We start from the raw sequence: 20992 nt of genomic DNA on the forward strand, positions 1-20992 counted from the left end.
ACATCCAGTGAGAAGTGTTCCAGCAAATTGAGTGGCCATGGAGGTCTAGATCTGGGAGGCAGCCTGAATTTCCCCTCTCACCAAAGATTTTGTTAGTGTTAATGTTGCTAATCCCGCTTAACAATGGTCAATGTGACACCGGCACTCACCGCCAGTATTTAAAAAAGGTGATCTACAGTTGACCTCACAAATGCTGGTGGGGTCAACATCAGAGGTCACTGAGCACATCACAACACTTCTGCCATGATGGCAACTGTAGGTTTTTGGATTCTGTTACTATAAGCTTGTTTATGTTTATCAATTTGTTCTCATAAGGAGAAATAAATTAGACTCTTTTATAATAGTTTTGTAAATGAGAATTCTTCTATGTGGGCTGCTCTGTATTTAAATAATTGATAAATGATTTTCACTTCATGGAAAATAAGCTTTCAGCCTGCAGTAATTGAAGAATGAAAGCACTTTGCAGCCTGTAGCTTTTAATGTGTGTTGGGCTTTGTCTTCCCCAGGCAGAATCCCAGCTGTCAGGCTCTGAGCTCCCCTCTGAAGAGTCCGTCTCTGTAACAGGATTTTCAAGGAGGCAGAGCAGTACTAGTGGAGGAGGACGTCTAACACTGGGGTAAATCTAGTCTTTCATATACCATTGCAAAGCAGGCTATATTAACACAGTAGGTACAAAAAACAATCCAAAACAGATCAGGCAGAAACAGCTCAAGAGGTGAAGATACACAGCACATGAAATACTCAAACTATATTTCCCTCCTCTCTGTAGGTAGTCACTGTGACAGACCCCTTCATCCTATTTCAGATAGTAAGAATCTCTATATTATATATGTGCTTTTATATTAGAATTTACAGCTAGCTAGTGTTGTTACAAGTTAAAAGTGTCTTCTGTGATCTCTACTGGGAGAGCTGTCAGTGTATGGGAGTAGATCTGAAATATATATATCCGGTTGTATTGTGACCTTGGGTTTCTGTTCATCTCTGAAGTCTTTAAATAAGGAAATATTTATGCCTGTGCACTGGCCAGTTGTTTAAGAGATGTTGGTGATCAGTATTCTGTATCAACCAGGCCATGTTGTCTCAGCTGGTAGCTAATAGAGAATAAACAACTGTCAGTTCATACTGCTCCTATTCAGGACAATGGCTCGGATTTTGCGATCAGCCGTGAAGCAAGGGCATTCGCTGCTGACCTCCAGGAAAACTGCACTGAGAGATCTTGTAGGTTCTGTGATGAGAACTTTAAGTCTCTCAATGTGCAATTAATTGCAGCATAGTACAATCAAGAATCCCATCGTCAAGCTGCAGTGATATCACCAAGGAAAGGGGAGGCGGTGGCGTAGTGGTTTTGTCGCTGTCTAGTAACCCAGAGACCCAGGGTATTTCTCTGGGGACGTGGGTTTGAATCCCACCACAGCAGAAGGTGGAGTTTGAATTCAATTAATAAAAAATCTGGAATTAAAAGCTAGTCTAATGATGGCCATGAAACCATTGTCAATTGTTGCAAAAACCCATCTGGTTCACTAATGTCCCTTAGGGAAGGAAATCTGCTGTCCTTACCTGGTCTGGCCTACATGTGACTCCAGACCCACAGCAATGTGGTTAACTCTTACATGCCCTCTGAAATGGTCCAGCAAACTACTCAGTTGTATTTAACCGCTACAAAGTCAATAAAAAGGAATGAAACTGGACGGACCACCCAGCATTGACCTAGGCACGGGAAACGACAAAGGCAAACCAAGCCCCTTCAACCCTGCAAAGTCCTCCTTACTAACATCTGGGGGCTTGTGTCAAAGTTGGGAGAGCTGTCCCACAGACTAGTCAAGCAACAGCCTGACATAGTCATACTCACGGAATCATACCTTACAGACAATGTCCCAGACACTTCCATCACTATCCACGGGTATGTCCTGTCCCACCGGCAGGAGAGACCCAGCAGAGGTGGCGGCACAGTGGTATACAGTAGGGAGGGAGTTGCCCTGAGAGTCCTCAACATCGACTCCGGACCCCATGAAGTCTCATGGCATCAGGTCAAACGTGGGAAAGGAAATCTCCTGCTGATTACCACCTACCGCCCTCCCTCAGCTGATGAATCATTACTCCTCCATGTTGAACACCACTTGGAGGAAGCACTGAGGGTGGCAAGGGCACAAAATGTGCTCTGGGTGGGGGACTTCAATGTCCATCACCAAGAGTGGCTCGGTAGCACCACTACTGACCGAGCTGGCCGAGTCCTAAAGGTCAGAGCTGCTAGACTGGGTCTGCGGCAGGTGGTGGGGGAACCAACACAAGGGAAAAACATACTTGACCTCGTCCTCACCTATCAGCCTGCTGCAGATGCAGCTGTCCATGACAGTATTGGTAAGAGTGACCACCACACAGTCCTGCGGAGACGAAGTCCCGCCTTCATATTGAGGATACCCTCCATCGTGTTGTGTGGCACTATCACCATGCTAAATGGGATCGATTTTGAACAGATCTAGCAATGCAAAACTGGGCATCCATGAGGTGCTGTGGGCCATCAGCAGCAGCAGAACTGTACTCAACCACAATCTGTAACCTCATGGCCTGGAATATCCCCTACTCTACCATTACCATCAAGCCAGGAGACCAACCCTGATTCAATGAAGAGTGCAGGAGGGCATGTCAGGAGCAGCACCAGGCATATCTCAAAATAAGGTGTCAACCTCGTGAAGCTACAACACAGGACAATCTGCATGCCAAACTGCGTAAGCAGCATGCGATAGACAGAGCTAAGCGATCCCATAACCAACGGATCAGATCTAAGCTCTGCAGTCCTGCCACATACAGCCATGAATGGTGGTGGACAATTAAACAACTAACTGGATGAGGTAGCTCCACAAATATCCCCATCCTCAATGATGCGGGTACCCAGCACATCAGTGCGAAAGATAAGAAGCATTTGGAACAATCTTCAGCCAGAAGTGCCACGATGATGATTCATCTCGGCCTCTTCCTGAAGTCCCCAGCATCACACATGCCAGACTTCAGCCAATCTGATTCACTCTGTGTGATATCAAGAAACGACTGAAGGCACTGGATACTGCAAAAGCTATGGGCCCTGACAACATTCCGGCAATAGTACTGAAGACCTGTGCTCCAGAACTTGCCGCGCCTCTAGCCAAGCTGTTCCAGTACACCTACAGTACTGGCATCTACCCGACAATGTGAAAAATTGCCCAGGTATGTCCTGTACACAAAAAGCAGGACAAGTCCAAAATGGCTAATTACCACCCCATCAGTCTACTTTCAATCATCAGTAAAGTGATGGAAGGTGTCATCAACAGTGCTATCAAGCAGCACTTGCTTAGCAATAACCTGCTCAGTGATGCTCAGTTTGGGTTCCACCAGGGCCACTCAGCTCCTGACCTCATTACAGCCTTGGTTCAAACATGGATAAAAGAGCTGAACTCAAGAGGTGAGATGAGAGTGACTGCCTTTGACATCAAGGCAGCATTTGACTGAGTATGGCATCAAGGAACCCTCGCAAAACTGAAGTCAATGGGAATCAGGGGGAAAACTCTCCTCTAGTTGGAGTCATACCTAACGCAAAGGAATATGGTTGCAGTTGTTGGAGATCAATCATCTGAGCACCAGGACATCACTGCAGGGGTTCCTCAGGGTAGTGTCCTAGGCCCAACCATCTTCAGCTGCTTCATCAATGACCTTCCTTCAATCATTAGGTCAGAAGTGGGGATGTTCACCAATTGCACAATATTCAGCACCATTCGCGAATCCTCAGATACTGAAGCAGTACATGTAGAAATACAGCAAGACCTGGACAATATCCAGGCTTGGGCTGATAAGTGACAAGTAACATTCACGCCACACAAGTGCCAGGCAATGACCATCTCAAACAAGAGAGTATCTAACCATCTCCCCTTGACATTCAATGGCATTATCATTGCTGAATCCCCCACTATCAACATCCTAGGGGCTACCATTGATCAGAAACTGAACTGGGGTAGCCATATAAATACCGTGGCTACAAGAGCAGGTCAGAGGCTAGGAATCCTGCGGTGAGTAGCTCATCTCCTGACTCCCCAAAGCCTGTCCACCATCTACAAGGCACAAGTCAGGAGTGTGATGGAATACTCTCCACTTGCCTGGATGGGTGCAGCTCCAACAACATTCAAGAATCTCGACACCATCCAGGACAAAGCAGCCCGCTTGATTGGCACCCCATCCACAAACATTCACTCCCTCCACCACCGACGCACAGTGGCAGCAGTGTGTACCATCTACAAGATGCACTGCAGCAATGCACCAAGACCCCTTAGACAGCACCTTCCAAACCCGCAACCTCTACCAACTAGAAGGACAAGGGCAACAAATGAATAGGAACACCACCACCTGCAAGTTCCCTTCCAAGTCACACACCATCCTGACTTTAACTATATCGCCGTTCCTTCACTGTCGCTGGGTCAAAATCCTGGAACTCCCTTCCTAACAGCACTGTGGGTGTACCTACTTCACATGGACTGCAGTGGTTCACCACCACCTTCTCAAGGGCAATTAGGGATGGGAGATAAATGCTGGCCTAGCCAGTGACGCCCATATCCCATGAATGAGAAGAAAAGTTGTCCAAGCAGCCAATCACATTAAAGAATTTTCACAGACAGCCATCCAAATTTTATGCAGAGCGAAATAAAGATCAGGACAATGTCATGCAGGCCCCCACCTGCCAAGCATGAGGCATATTAATTTCACCACAGGGACATTAAATTTCAAACTGTTGTTGAAGTGAAGAATGGACTTGCTTTAAAAAATTGCCAGATCTTGGCTAGAAATACATTTGCATATTAACAGGCAGTCTTTGGAAGGACAAAGCAGCCATTCCCTGACACATTCAACCCACAATGGACCCTTGGCTGGAAAGATATTTGCATATTAACAGGCAGTGCTTGGAAAGGATAAAGGACCATTCCCTGACACATTCAACCCACAATGAACTTTTAATCACCAGGCGTTGAAGGTGGGGGAGTTCGCATTCCAGGTTGACTGCTAAGATGGCCGAATACACAACCTGAAGTTTTTCGAATTCGTACAAACAGTTTGGACAGAAAGCAAAATGCTCCTGGACTGAGAAGATCTCTCCTGGCTGGCTCGCCACAGCCTCTCCTGTCTGCCTGCTCCCATCTCTTTCTCATGGAACTCTAAATCCACTGAAGACACATGAACCCCAAGAGAAAGAAGTCTCCTATCGTGAACAAGAAGTAAGAAGAATACTGGGCCCCAATGAAAAGCAAGATCTACCTACAATAAAGGACACTACAGTGAGCTCTTAGAAGTGTAACACAAAAAACCTCCTCAGACATTGCCTCAAACTTTTCCACTTTATTTCTTCTGTTTTCTTTCTGTCTCTATCTGCATGTGTGTATCGTGTGTGCATGCTAGCATGGTCGCGTTGTGTATCCCTAGGCGTTAACCAAATTAGAGTTTAAGTTCAAGTTTAATAAATTTCAACTTTTCTTCTTTAAACCAAAGAAAGCCTGTTTGTGCTGGTTTCTTTGGCTTATAATTGGAACAAGGATTCACCAAGGGGGCGCTAAAAACACGATGTGTTTAAAAATTAATCCCTGTTACAGTAAGACCAGGTGAAGGCTGAGAGGGACCCCTAGACACCTTTCTCACCTGGTCGTAACAACATACACATGGGGTGAAGGTGGAAGCTGCAATATCATGAAAAAACTTTTCAAAAAATGTAACTATTTAAAAAATATCATTTAAAAAAAGTCTAGTAATTAATCATAATGGAGACAATTAACAACATTCCACATATTATTTCAGGGGCATATCAGCAGCAGTTGTTCGATTATTTGTTCCTTTGGTATGTGAATTACTATAAGAGTCACAGGAATACAAATAATATGCAAAAAATACGTGGATCTTTATTGCAACTTAAACTGGAACATATACACACACAACTAATACAGCAGCACACATACAAATGCCTCACTTTATCAGTCTACACCCACAGCCCTCTAGTCATGGTTTCTTAAAGTGACCACACGACAGTAGTTATTGCTCAGATTGCCACCAAAAACCCAATTACATCTCATTGAACAAGGGTTAACGTTTTAATGATGTTTCGAACAATGATATGAGAGTGGTAAAGGGAAGGTTCTCTCCAGGTCAACTGATTTCACTGCTTGTTAGCTCTGGGTGTTGGGGGGGGGGGGGTGGGGTGGGTGTGGTGGTGTGCAAGGGTCCACAGCGCAGCCTATGACAAAGTAGTGAATGACAGACTGCAACTTCAGGAGACCTATGTTAATCTATGCTTGTGCTAAATCCTGAAGCTGCGATCAGATTCAGAGTGGTAATGATGTTAAATGCTGACTGTTCACCATCAAAAAACCCACAAATCCTGGGCCAATGTTTCAAAGCTTAATCACCAGATTGTCAGTCAACTATTTCCTACACTGTATGGCTTTAAGATCAATTTTGATTGACAGTTTAATTCTGAAGGTCCTTCTTTTCTTTTTATTTTTTACTAGCTTGACTTCAATGGGAATAAAAAACCCAGGTGTTGGTTCTTCAGTGTTTTCCTATCTTGCTGTTACACTGTACAGACCAGCGGCTAGTAGGGCACTCCATGATAATTCAATCCCACGTAAAACTTTTCATCACAAAGGTGTTGAACAGAACTGCTAAGACTTTAGAGTTTGTTTTGTTTGGAAACTGAAACTGTAAGTTATGTGAAGTACTTGGATGCAGCTAAGTTCTGATTTTTTTTTTGCTGCTACCTCTATTCAAATTACTTCTTAATAATCTTGATTAATCAATTTCAACCTGACTCATTTGGTCTACCAACATGAGGTTTGGAGACATCCGAAGTGCATGGTAGTAGTTTGTGCTATTTGCAGTGTATACCTCAATGATAAAAGAGCTGTTAGCTCACCCAATATCTGCTATCCCAGATAATTTACACATATTGTAAACTTTTCTTTTATAAGACACATAATGCTTGCCTATAGAAGTTGACAATTGCATGGAGCACAAGTAAAATGCATCTGGAGAGGATCCAAATTGACTCTTGTTGGCAACCTTTTGGTACCTCTGAAAATTGCCATTCTTCATGTCCCCTGATAAGAGATGAGCCTGCCCATCCAAATAGCATTTTACTTCTACTTGACTTTTTCTTACATTTCTCATGCGTGAGTCTAGAAAGTGGATGTTCCTATATTATTCAACTGTGAAGGATATCAAGACATCTGCATACTCACACTTCCCAACAGAAATCATTGGATAGCATCAATATGGCAGATTTTTCAAACCTACATAGTGCAGAGACACTGAAGCTGCTTGTAGTAATCAAACATCTGCTCTGATTGAGATCAGTGAAATTATCATGGCCTGGAACTTACTTCTAGGCTTAACACCATGCCACACAGTACATTTACCTAGAAAGCCATCAGAAGATATGTTTAATATTAAATTACCAACAGGATGTAATGCATAAACGTATTCCAATCTCATAAGTTTTCTCCATATCTTTTATGTAGCTTTGTGGCTGGCGTGATCAAAAGAGAACGGTTTCCTGCTTTTGAAAGATTACTATGGAGGGTGTGTCATGGAAACATTGTCTTACGTCATGTAGAAATCAATGCCCCAGCAGAGGATCCTATGGCTGTAAGGAAAACATTTTGTATTTGAAATACTGACTAATTTGGGATGATTTCTTGATTCAGCACCCTTGTAGGTAAATGTCATATAAGTCACGGAGAGAGGATTTGGGAGGGTCTCGTGGGTGGGGAGGATACTGAGATGGCAGCTTGTTCAAGCTTTCCTTGTGAGGTTCAGAGGAGCATTTATCATAAAGGGCCCCCGCTGGGTGTCAGCCAGGTTTTACTGAGAAGTGAGTGCCCGTGGGGTGTGCTTCTCTCGGTAGGATGTTAAAATAGCTTTTGGGTGCTATTGCAGATAGGACCCCAATTTGCATGTATTTATGAGGCTCTTGCCCGAGTCAGGTGGATGCCTGAGTCACCCAAGAGAAAAGTGATGTTAAAATGGGTGCAGTGTGACAAATGAGCAATGTGTACCTCTTGGGTTGTAGTGCTATAACTCCCCTTCCTACAGTTTTTGTTGGGTGGAGTCAGTTGAAATTTTACCAAAAGGGTCATTAGATTTTGGAGTGCTTTACCACAAGTGGCCATTGGGAAGAAAATATCACATCATTAAAAATTGAATTGGCTAAGTATTTGACAAAGAATATAAAAGGATATGGAGAAAGGGCTGGAAAAATGAGTTTGTATAGACAGTTTCAATTGAGGCTAGCATTGGCACAGGAACAGTGGGCTGAATGGCCTCCACCCATACTGTACATTCAGTAACCACTTTTAGTGGAAACAGGAAAAATGCAGTTTTCACCATTTACTTAAATATAAATTCTCTGAGCACAGAAGACACATTAACAGATCACATGAGATCTTTTGCTGGTGTCAAAGACTGTCATACCATGGAGCTTGTGATGGATAAACCTGTCACATTTCCCAACCAATTTGTGCAAAGCATCGTCACTGGTGCACAACCCCAGACTCACACATTCTGAGACAATATCGGCAGAGCTATTTTTAAACAGGTGGTTGAATGCTAATGCTGGACTCTGAGATAATTACACATGATTCAACAAGGGCCCTTAGGCATTTTCCTTGTTTTCCTGAATATTGTGCAAAGGAATTGAAAAATGGGTTGACTTAAGCTTGTATTATGAATATATTATATATATATAACAATACCACCCTTAGACTGTGGGGCAATTTTAACCTAGCCTGCCTGTTGGGAGACTGACAAAATCAGATGTAATGCCGGTTTTGCTCCCCATCTGATTTTCCTCTCCATTAGAGTCAATGAAGAGTAAGATTGGACAGAGGGTATAACACACATCTCACCCAATCCTGTGGGTTTCCCACTTGGCAAGTTAGGTTACTATTGTTGCCTAAGTCATTACCAATCTATCAAATTAATAAGTATTTTGTTTCCTGTCAGATTTATACCATTGATATAAAAAAAGTTTCTCAATTCTTTTTTCTTTATCCCCAGGATGAGTTCATCAGTAAAGATGTGTTCATAGTTTTCTTCCAAGGAGAACAGTTTAAAAGCAAAGTGAGGAAGATATGTGATGGGTAAATATCCAGTGAGCTCTGTTAACAGATGCATTAAGGATAAATAACCCAATGTGAATGACGCTGGACTAGGTTTAAAGTCTTCCTATCATTTTATTTTCCAGGTTCCATGCCACAGTGTATCCTTGCCCAGAAACCTTACATGAAAGAATGGAAATGAGTGTTGGTGTAAACATGCGAATTGAGGATCTGCATATGGTATGTTTATCTAGAAATGCAAGGGTAGATTCTCTTCTATGGGCACCCATTGGACATCCAGCAGGTGCAGCAAATCTCATGTATGCTGCACGTGTCGTCAAAGAGGATCCTGAAATTTTGCTGACTAGGGGCCATTTGCATGGTTCAGGTGCATTGCTAGGGCAGGCCCAACCCTTGGATGGGCCTGGAATCTGAAAATCCAAATGGAATGTAGCAAATGAGATTCACACCAATTAGCACCGAAAAAAGGTGGCCAAGAAAAGCATGATCCAGTATCGGTACAAGAAGCTGGACTCAGAACTCAGTTCAACCTCCAAATACCTTTGCATGACCATTCAATTCTGGCAGAAATTTAATGACCCAGTTTTGTTAAGGGGACAAATGTGGGGATTGCACTGAATGATGTAGTTACTGCATTTGCACATGCCTGCCCATTTGTGCACATTTTATGTGCCTGCCCTCAAATGGGGTAGAAATTTGAATAGGTGAATAAAGGAATGGGAATCCCAAAAGAATTGGATCCTACCTTAAATTCCGCCCCATCAACCAGGAATCTAGCATTTTATTGCCAAAAAACATGGGAATTTGCCCTCGAGCCCTATATCCATGAGATAAGTCTCCAGTGGTGCCTTGTGTAAACATTTAGGGGGAAGTTTTCTAAATATGTCCCTAACTTTCCTGTATGCATATACAGTCACATTTAGTCACAGCCTCCATTTCCTGCTTTCACATTTATTTTACCATCCTGTGGTCATTTCTTTCATCCCATACAGTGATTTTGAGAAGGATGATTAAATCCAGTGAACATTTTTGTGGCTTTTATAAAGGCTGAATTTCCACCCCCCACCTCCCCCCCCCCCCCCACCCCCCATCATGCAGCTAACTTCCTTCAAGCTGTTGCATGTTGCATCCCTTTAATTTGTGACCACAGCCCTTTAAAGTTACTGCCCATGGCCCTCATGTAGGTTCCCAGCATCATAAGCAATATCCACCTGAAGCCCACCATACATCAGCAATGTGGACTAAGATTATCCCATTACGATTTTGGTGAGCACTGACCAGGCTGGACTCTAGTCTCACTGCTTCAGCACCAAGAGTGGAACATTTGCCCTGTAGGGACCTGTTTTGCAATAGAACCTATTTGTTGTAACAGTAAGTATGAAATGAAAATGGTGGGAAGTAAATGTGTCATTTACTCTTACAGTTCAGATGAAATCTTAAATTACAATGGCCAAGTCAATATGTATTCTGAATGTCATCCGAACTCTCAGATCAAATTACAAAACCAAATTCATCCTGTATCACCTAACATTTTTCAAATATTTTATGCTGTAGTCTCAGTAAAATGGAAACCACATTAAAAGTAACAAAAGCTGTGAAGACATTGCTGTTGCATAACAATATTGTCACATGATTCTTGTGATGGTATAAGAAGGAAATTACTTGGCAGTTGTGTAGTAATTTCAGAAAGCTATAGGTTCTTGACAATAATTACAACGTAAGAATGTCTGTGAGGAATTCAAATTACATTATATGTAGCAAGATAAAGCCCGAGTGGTTTGTAACTATCATCTGAACTCCAAAATGTGATAGCTGTTTTGTAATCATTACTGTGTCATCCATATTTTATTACTATATTGCACAGCTCATGGGATAGATTTATTGCATTTTCCCACTAACAGACACCACAGACCACTCCATAGTTCACACCATGGGGTAGAATAAACTGTCGCAACTGGTGACAAAAATTGGAAATTTGGATGCAAAGATCAATGAGTGAATAAAATCAGTGGCCAGAGAAATGGGACATTGTGAATCAAGCAAACAAGTCACTTACACGCAAATATTGCAGTCAGTTTATATTATAATAGAACAGAGAACCTAATAAATATTGTACTAGTCTTAAGGGGGAAAACCTAATTTAAAACTTGTGTAGAAGTTTTTTCAAATTTTCAACATTTCTTACAGTGTATAAATCATGGCGAGGAATTTCCCCCAGGTTTCTTCCACTTTGTCACCGTAACCTTGGTGGACATTCAGGAGAAACTCCATTTTACTCTTGTAAAAAGAATTACAAAGGCTTAGTTTCTAAGGTTTTACTGGGCTATTTGGCTGACATATTTGACAAGCTCAATGAACCCTTTGTCATAGAGTCATAATGGCACAGGAGGAGGCCATTCAGCCCATCAAATCCATGCTGGCTCTTTGTAGAGCAATCCAATCAGTCCCATTCCCCAGCTGTATCCCTGTAGTCTTGCAAGTTTATTTCACTCAAGTGCCCATCCAATTTTCTTTTGAAATCATACATCATCTCCAATTCCACCACTTTCATAGGCAGCAAGTTCAAGGTCTGTCCAAGGTTCCAGGACGGGTTGTCTTACCAGGAAAGACATGGACAGGCTAGGCTTGTATCCACTGAAACTTAGAAGAGTAAGAGGTGACTTGATTGAAACATATAAGATCCTGAGGGGTCTTGACAGGGTGGATGTGGAAAGGATGTTTCCCCTTGTGGGAGAATCTAGAACTAGGGGTCACTGTTTAAAAATAAGGGGTCGCGCATTTAAGACAGAGATGAGAAGAAATATTTTCTCTCTGAGGGTTGTGAGTCTTTGGAATTCTCTTCCTCAAAAGGCGGTGGAAGCAGAGTCTTTGAATATTTTTAAGGCAGAGGTAGATAGATTCTTGATAAGCAAGGGGGTGGAAGGTTATCAGTGGTAGGTGGAAATGTGAAGCAATCAGTTCAACCATGAACTTATTGAATAACGGAGCAGGCTCGAAGGGCTGAGTGGCCTACTCCTGCTCCTAATTCATAAGTTCATATGTAAGTCCGTATACATGTCATTACCATTCGCTGTGTAAAAAAGTTCTTCCTCACATGCCCTGCAACTTTTGCCCAAAACCTTCAATCTGTGTCCCCTAGTCCTTGTACTATCAACTAATGGGAATAGTTTTTCTTTGTCTACCCTATCGAAACCTGTCAGAATCATCTCTATAAAATCTCCCCTCAATCTTCTTTGCTCCAAGAAGAGCAACCTCAGCTTCTCTAACCTAACCTTGTAGCTAAAATCACTCATCCCTGGAATGATTCTGGTAAATCAACTCTGCACCCTCTCAAGGACCCTCCTAAAGTGTGGTGACCAGAATTGGATGCAATGCTCTCGTTATGGTCTAACCACAGTTTTCTAAAGGTTCATCACAACCTCCCTGTTTTTGTACACAATACCTCTATTTATGAATCCCAAGATCCCAATTGCTTTGTTAACTACTTTCTCAATATGTCTTGCCACCTTTAAAGATCTACGCACATGAACCCCCATGTCCCTCTGTCACTGTACATTCTTTAGAACTGTACACTTTAGCCTATATTTCCTCTCCTTGGGCTGGATTTTGTGCTGGAGGCGGGGCTCCTGGCGCCAGGCCGAAAAGGCGGGAGGGAACCCCCCCGCACCCCCCTACCGTGCCTTTGTGTGCCCTCCCCCGAAGCGATCCTCCAGTCTTTTTAAATCAAAGTTTCAGGAGCCAGGATCCCTGTCCCTTTAAAGATGGGGAACGTGCCTCCAAGACCTGCCAACCCATCAGAGGGCCAGCAGCTCAGCAGTATCGGCAATGCCACCAGGAGCAGTGGCCACTCCTGGTACTGCAGAAGCCTCAGTCCCAGGCCCAGTGCTGGAAACCCGGACCAGAGGTAGGTGAGGCTGGGTCACTGGGGCCAGTCCAGCAGGCCCCAGTGAGGGGGTGGGGGGGGTTGGTGGTCGTGCAATCTGGGGGAAGGGGTCCTGGGGGTAAAGTTGTTGCCGATGGTGGTCCTCTGTGGGCCACAAAGGTGGGACCCACCCTCCCAAGCCTGCAGGAAGGGCATCTCGTGTTACAAGGCATCCTCCCCATGTGGTGCAGATACCCCAAGCCGCTGGTAATATCCCAGTGGCAGCAGGAATAGGCCCTTAATTGGCCATTAATAGGCCACTTAAGGGCCTCAATTGGCCTCTGGGCGGGAAGGCTGTCGCGGCCTAACCCGCCCCAGGAAGATAGCTTGGCGACGGGGAGGTGACTGGCCCTCCATGCCCTCACCCCTCCCGTCACCCATCGCAATATTTCATGCCCCCCCCACCCGCCTCTGACCCCGTCTCAGGAGGCCACACAAAATCCTGGCCCATACCACTTTTGCCAAAATGCATCATCTCACATTTCTCTGTATTAAATTCCTTCCGCCACTTGTCTTTCTATTCTGCTAGGCGATCTGTGTCATGTTCCAGTTGATTGGTATCATTCTCACTGTCTGCCACACTTCCAAGTTCCAAGAATCATTGGCAAATGTTGAAATTTTACTCTGTATTCCAAAATAAGAGACTTAGCAGTTGGCAGGAAAAAAGACAGAATTGCAAGGAGAGAGCCAACTGTGTAACAGCCCCAACAACCAATTTTATCTGCAGTGCCTGTGGAAGAGTCTGTCACTCTAGAATTGGCCTTTATAGCCACTCTAGGCGCTGCTTCACAAACCACTGACCACCTCCAGGCGCTTACCCATTGTCTCTCGAGACAAGGAGGCCAAAGATTCCAATATCCAAGTCATTTATGTATATAAAAAAAACAGTGATCCTAGCACTGAACCTTAAGGAACACTGTCGTTATTTAAGAAGGGCAGCAGGGATAAGCCAGGGATCTACAGGCCGGTGAGCCTTACATCAGTGGTGGGAAAGTTATTGGAAGGGATTCTGAGAGACAGGATTTATATGCATCTGGAAAGGCATGGTCTGATTAGGGATAGTCAGCATGGCTTTCTGCGTGGGAAATCATGTCTCACGAATCTGATTGTATTTTTCGATGAGGTGACCAAGAGGATTGACGAGGGCAGCACGATGGACATTGTCTACATGGACTTTAGCAAGGCCTTTGACAAGGTCCCACATGGCAGGCTGGTCCAGAAGGTTCAAACACATGTGATCCAGGGTGAGCTAGCAAATTGGATACAAAATTGGCTTGGTGATGGAAGGCAGAGGGTGGTAGTGGAGGGTTGTTTTTCAGATTGGAGGCTGGTGACCAGTGGTGTGCCACAGGGATTGGTGCTGGGCCCTCTGTTGTTTGTCATATATATTAATGACTTGGATGTGAATGTAGGGGGCATGATTAGTAAGATTGCAGATGACACCAAAATTGGTGGTATAGTGGACAGTGAAGAAGGTTGTCTAAGGTTACAACAGGATATAGATCAACTGGGAAAGTGGGCAAGGGAGTGGCAAATGGAATTTAACGCAGACAAGTGTAAAATGATGCATTTTGGGAAGTTAAACCAGGGCAGGACATACACAGTGAATGGCAGGGCCCTCGGAAGTGTTGTTGAGCAGAGAGACCTTGGGGTGCAAGTGCATAGTTCCCTGAAAGTGGCAACACAGGTAGACAGGGTGGTGAAGAAGGCATATGGCATGCTTGCCTTCATCGGCCGAGGCATTGAGTACAAGAGCTGGGACGTCATGTTACAGTTGTACATAAAGTTGGTTAGGCTGCATTCGGAGTACTGTGTGCAGTTCTGGTCACCGCACTACAGGAAAGATGTGATTTAGCTCGAGAGGGAGCAGAAAAGATTCACAAGGATGTTGCCTGGTTTGGGGGGCTTGAGTTATAAATAGAGATTGGATAGGTTGGGTCTGTTTTCCCTGGAGCGAAGGAGGCTGAGAGGGGACATGATAGAGGTTTATAAAATTATGAGAGGCATAGATAGGGTAGATAGCTAGAGTCTGTTTCCCATGATAGGGGTGACTAAAACTAGAGGGCATAGACTTAAGGTGAGAGGGAGGAGGTTTAAAGGGGATCAAAGCGGTAAATTTTTCACACAAAGAATAGTGGGTATCTGGAATGAGCTGCCTGAGGAGGTGGTGGAGGCAGGAACAGTAGCGACATTTAAGAGGCATCTGGACAGGTACTTGAATGAGCAAGGCATAGAGGGATATGGAATTAATGCAGGCAGGTGGGATTAGTATAAATAGGCATTATGGTCGGCATGGACGCGGTGGGCCGAAGGGCCTGTTTCTATGCTGTACGACTTTATGACTCTATGACAAACCTTCAGTCTGAAAACAACCACTTCCAAGGACTCGCTGTTTTCTGTCCTTGAACAGATTTTTTATCCAAGCTGACATTGACATTCCTATTCCATGAGCCTTAGTTTTGGCAACCAGCCATTTATGTGGTATTTTGTCAAAGCCTTTCTTAAAATACATCCATTGCTTTCCTTCATCAACCTTCTCTGTTACTTCATCAAAAAAATCAATTAGTCAAGCATTGTGTTTTAATGCATCGGTGCAGACACGATGGGCCGAAGGGCCTCTTCTGCACTGTATTATTCTGTGATTCTGTGATAGGAACATAGGAGCATAGGAGAAAGAGTAGGCCATTTAGCCGGTTGGGCCTTCTCTGCCATTCGATTAGATCATGGCTGATAACCTCCTCAACGCCACTTTCCTGCGCTATCCCCATATTCCTAGATGTCATTAGTATCCAGATATCTATCGATTTCTGTCTTGAACATGTTCAATGATTGAGCTTCCACAGCCCTCTGGGGTAGAGAATTCCAAAGATTTACCACCTTCTGAGTGAAGAAATTCCTCCTCATCTCAGTCTTAAATAGTCTACCCCTTATTCTGAGACTATGTCCCCTGGGGAAACATCCTATCTATATCCACCCTGTCCCACCCTGTTAGAATTTTGTAGAGAATACAGGCCCAGTTTCTGCAATCTCTCCTCATAAGACAATCCCCCCATCCCAGGGATTAGTCTGGTGAACTTCCATTGCACTCCCGCTTAGGCAGGTATATCTTTCCCTAGATGAGGAGACCAAAACTATACACAATATTCTAGGTGCAGTCTCACCAAGGCGCTATACAATTGCAGGAAGGCCTCTTTACTCCTGTACTCAAAACCCCTTATGATGAAGGCCAACATACCATTTGCCTTCCTAATTGTTTGCTACACCTACATGCTAGCTTTTAGTGACTCATGAACAAGGATACCCAGGTCCCTTTGGACATCAACACTTTCCAACCTCTCACCATTTGAGAAATACTCTTATCTTTCTGTTTTTTTCTACCAAAGTATGTAACTTCACACTTATCTGCCATATTTTTGCCCATTCACTTAGCCTGTCCAAGTCCCTTTGAAGCCTCCTTGCATCCTCCTCACAACTTACATTCCCACCTAGTTTTGTGTTATCAGCAAATTTGAAAATATTACATTCGGTCCCCACATCCAAATCATTTATCTAGATTGTGAACAGCTGTGGCCCAAGCACTGATCCTCGCGGTAACCCACTAGTAACAGCCTGCCATCCAGAGAATGCCCCGTTTATTCCTACTCTCTATTTTCTGTCTGTTAACCTATTCTGGATCCATACCAGTATATTACACCCAATCCCATGTGCCCTAATTTTTTTTTTACTAACCTCCTGTGTGGGACCTTATCAAAAGCATTCGGAAAATCCAAATACACCACATCCACTGGTTCTCCTTTATCTATGATAACACGTAACTTCCTCAAAAAACTCCAACAGGTTTATCAAACAAGATTTCCCTTTCATAAATCCATGTTGACTCTGCCCGATCGTATCATTATTTTATAAGTGTCTAGTTATCACATCCTTTATAATAGATTCTAAAATTTTCCCTACTACTGATGTCAAACCAACTGGTCTGTAATTCCCCGTTTTCTCTCTCCCTCCTTTCTTAAATAGTGGGGTTACATTTGCTACTTTCCAGTCTGCAGGAACCTTTCCAGAATCTATAGAATTTTCAAAGATAACCACCAATGCATCCATTATCTCTGTAGCCACCTCCTTCAACACTCTGGGATGTAGTTCACCTGGTCCAGGAGATCTATCAACCTTCAATCCAGTTAATTTTTCAAGTACTACCTCTTTGTTGATATTAATTTCTTTAAGTTCCTCATTTTCACAATTCCTTGGTTCCCTAGTATTTCTGGGAGATTTTCTGTTTCTTCCTCCGTGAAGACAGACACAAAGTAATTGTTTAGTTTCTCCACCAGCTCCCTATTCTCCATTATAAATTCTCCTGTCTCCATTGTAATGGACCCACATTTGTCCTTGCTAATCTTTTCCTTTTCACTTCCCTAAAGAAACTTTTACAGTCCACCTTTATGGTTCTCACTAGCTTGCATTCATATTCTCTTTTCTCTTTCTTTATCAGTTTCTTGGTCATCCTTTTCTGGATTCTAAATTGTTCCCAATCCTCGGGTTTACCACTTTTTCTGGCAACCTTATAAGCCACTTCCTTTGATCTAATGCAATCTTTAACTTCCTTTGTTAGCCACAGTTGATTCATCTTTCCTACTGGGTTTTTGAGTCTTAGAGGAATATATATTTGTTGTAGACCATGTAATACTTCTTTAAACACTAGCCATTGCCTGTCTCCTGTCAAATCTCTTAGTGTATTTTCCCAAACCACCGTAGCTAACTTGCCCCTCACACCTTCATAGTTTCCTTTGTTCAGATTTAAGACCCTAGTTTCAGAAAGAACTATATCACTTTCAAACTTAATGTAAAATGCTATCATATTATAGTCACTATTTCCCAAAACTTCCTTCATAGCAATGTTATTAATTAGCCCTTTCTCATTACATAATACTAGATTTAAAATAGCCTGATCCTTAGTTGGTACTACTCCAGAAACCCATCTCACACACACTCCAGGAATTCATCCTTCACAGCATCAGTGCTGATTAGGTTTACCCAGTCTATATGTAAATTGAAGTCATTCATTATTACTGTATTACCCATGTTACATGCACCTCTAATTTCCTGATTTATACCGTGCCCAACATTACCCCTACTGTTTGGTGGCCTATAAACAACTCCCACCAATGTTTGCTACCCCTTGCTGTTTCTTAACTCCACCCAAATTGATTCTATATCTTGATCCTTCTATTTAAGGTCCTCTCTTACTAATGTACTGATCTCATCCCTAATTAAGAGCTCTACCCAACCTCCTTTTCTTTTTGCCTATCCTTCCTAAATGACAAATATCCTTGAATATTCATTTCCCAGTCTTGGTCATCTTGTAAGCACATCTCTCTAATAGCAATTAAATCAGACTCATTTACCTCTATTTGAGCCTTCAAATCATCTACCTTGTTGCAAATGCTGCATGCATTCAGATAGAGTGCCCTTAACCTTGTCTTTTTAATATTATTCCGCATTCTGATCCTATTTGATGTTTGCCTTCACTTTGTCTTCTAATTTCTACTTTTCTACTTCCTGTTACCAGTTTTGCTTCCTTCTAATCTTCCCTCCCGGTCACACTCAGATTATCAATTCCATTATTGCAACCATGCTCTCTTGCCTTCTCCTCTCACTCTAAATTATCACATCTTCCCTCACTTGATCTCTCACCCCCATTATTTTGTTTAAAGCCCTCTCTACCACCCTAGCTGTACGACTCGCCAGAACGCATGTCCCAGCACAGTTCAAGTGAAGACCATCCCAATGGTACAGCTCCCACTTTCCCCAATACTGGTGCCAGTGCCCCATGAATCAAAACCCATTTCTCCACATCAATCTTTGAGCCACTCATTTAACTCTCTAATCTCATTTACCCTATTCCAATTTGCTTGTGACTCAGGCAATAATCCAGAGATTATTATCTTTGAGGTTATGCTTTTTAATTTAGCCCCTAGCTTCTCATACTCTCTATGCAGAACCTCTTTCCTAATCCTATTTATGTTGTTGCTACCCGCGTGTACCACAACAACTGGATAATCCCACTGAATGTTCCTCTCCATCCCTGAGCAGGTGTCTCGAACCCTGGCACTAGGATCTGCCTTTTACAAACCTGTGCTAGCTCTCCGAATTAACCCAAACCTCTCCCAGTGCCTGTCAATTTTTTCCCTGATTATTGTTTCTAAAACCCTTCCCACACAGATGTTAAATTAACTGACCCATAGCATGAATAAGCATGTCCCAAATGTCACTCTCCAATCCTCTGGCACCTCCCCTGTATCTAGAGAAGATTGGAAGATTATGGTAAGCCCTTCCATTATCTCCACTCCCACTTCTTTTAGTAACCTGGGATGTAAGCCATCTGGACCAGGAGACTTATCCACTCTAAGCACTCTACCATATCTGCATTTACCAATATTTTGTCAGTATCCTCTTCCTTAGTAAACACTGATACAAATTACTCAACAAGTACTGTAGCCTTGCCCTGGGCCTCTAAGCATATATCACCCCCTTTGTCCCTAATAGGCCCCACCCCACCTCTTATAACCCCCCTTACTATTTACATGCCAGTAGAAAAATGTTTGGTTCCCCTTTATGTTAACTGTCATTCTATTCTTATATTCTCTCTTTGCCAGTCGTAATTTCCTCTTCACTTACCCTCTCAACTTATTGTATGTGGCCTGGTTCTCGCTTGAAGAATTCACCTGATATGCATCAAACATCACTTTTTGTTTCATCATAATCTCTACCTCCCTTATCATCCAAGGAGCCACGGTTTTGGTTCCCTTACCTTTCGCCCTTGTTAGAATGTACCTACCCTACACCTGAAACATCTCCTTAAAGATCACTGATTGTTCCGTTACAGTTTTTCCTGTCAATCTTTGGTTCCATTTTACCCTGGCTAGATCCCCTCTCACCCCTTTGAAGTTTGCCCACTTCCAATTTAGAAGTTCTACTTTAGATTGTTCCTTGCTCTTCTCCTTTGCTAATCTAAACCTTATGATACAATGATCACTCTTACCCAAGTATTCCTTGTTCCTGGTTGGTATAGTAGCATTTTCATTATGCACAAGTACAAAGCTTTGCAAAAAATTTTTGTCATGCAGTGGTTATATATGAACAGGATGATGATGAGCAGTGTTACGGACAGAATTGAGAGGGAACTGAAACCCCTGTTCTTTTTTCCCTTTTCTATCCATAATCAGTGTGTTTTGAAAAGGAAGATGTGTATGTTTCTTAACCCCTGAGTGTACGGCCAATTTGAATAACCAGCAGCACACTTTTCGTGGGTTTAAATAGAGGATAATTTTTATTCACACGTTCACCCCTAAAATCTAATGCTACGTCACTCACTCACCACTTGTGCACACATACATGCACTTGAGAAAGAAGCTGTTAAAAAAGGATAGTGCATTTTATCAAATTATAAGCAAATGAATAGTTCATACGTCATGTGATTTAGTTCATCTTGGGGAAAAGGCATGTGTTGTAGGCCCAGTGAAGAAGGCATTTTCACTCCTGAAATGTACTTAGGTAGATTCGAGCCAAAGTCATATATTGAAGTCATTGCAGGATTCTCTCGAAGAGGTGGATTTTCAGCAGGTCACAAAGTTAGTTGCTTGTATACTTATCATTAGGAGGTTGGTTTTCTGTACTTGTGGACTTGAAAAGGAACAGCTTTGGAGACTGTAAGATGTTATAGGTTCCAGTTCTTTTAAGGCACCATGGTACTGCCTTGTCTGCCTTCTGCTTTTCTCTGCAGGCTGTATTTTAAATTTTTTTTAAAGGAGACCAAAATGGCTGCCCCACCATGTGACTTCTCACAGTTCCTTTTCCAAATATGGTGGGGGGCATCTAGGTTGATCATCCTGTTTATTGTTCTAAGACATTCATCCTGAGGAGGTTTAAGAACATTACTATCTTTGTTTCC

The 20992-nt window shown here is 42.9% G+C and overlaps 1 protein-coding gene across 1 annotated transcript in view; it reads left to right on the plus strand.

Moving 5' to 3' along the window:
• Window positions 1–20992, plus strand: part of LOC137380815 (V-type proton ATPase 116 kDa subunit a 1-like) — a 162266-nt gene that overhangs the window by 16129 nt on the left and 125145 nt on the right. The window contains exons 5-8 of the mRNA XM_068053200.1: window positions 507–616; window positions 7524–7650; window positions 9061–9143; window positions 9248–9341. Coding sequence (XP_067909301.1) covers window positions 507–616; window positions 7524–7650; window positions 9061–9143; window positions 9248–9341 — 414 coding nt within the window. The remainder of the gene's footprint in view (window positions 1–506; window positions 617–7523; window positions 7651–9060; window positions 9144–9247; window positions 9342–20992) is intronic.

This window comes from Heterodontus francisci, chromosome 2 (assembly GCF_036365525.1).
Source record: "Heterodontus francisci isolate sHetFra1 chromosome 2, sHetFra1.hap1, whole genome shotgun sequence".
In the NCBI taxonomy this organism is placed as follows: domain Eukaryota; kingdom Metazoa; phylum Chordata; class Chondrichthyes; order Heterodontiformes; family Heterodontidae; genus Heterodontus; species Heterodontus francisci.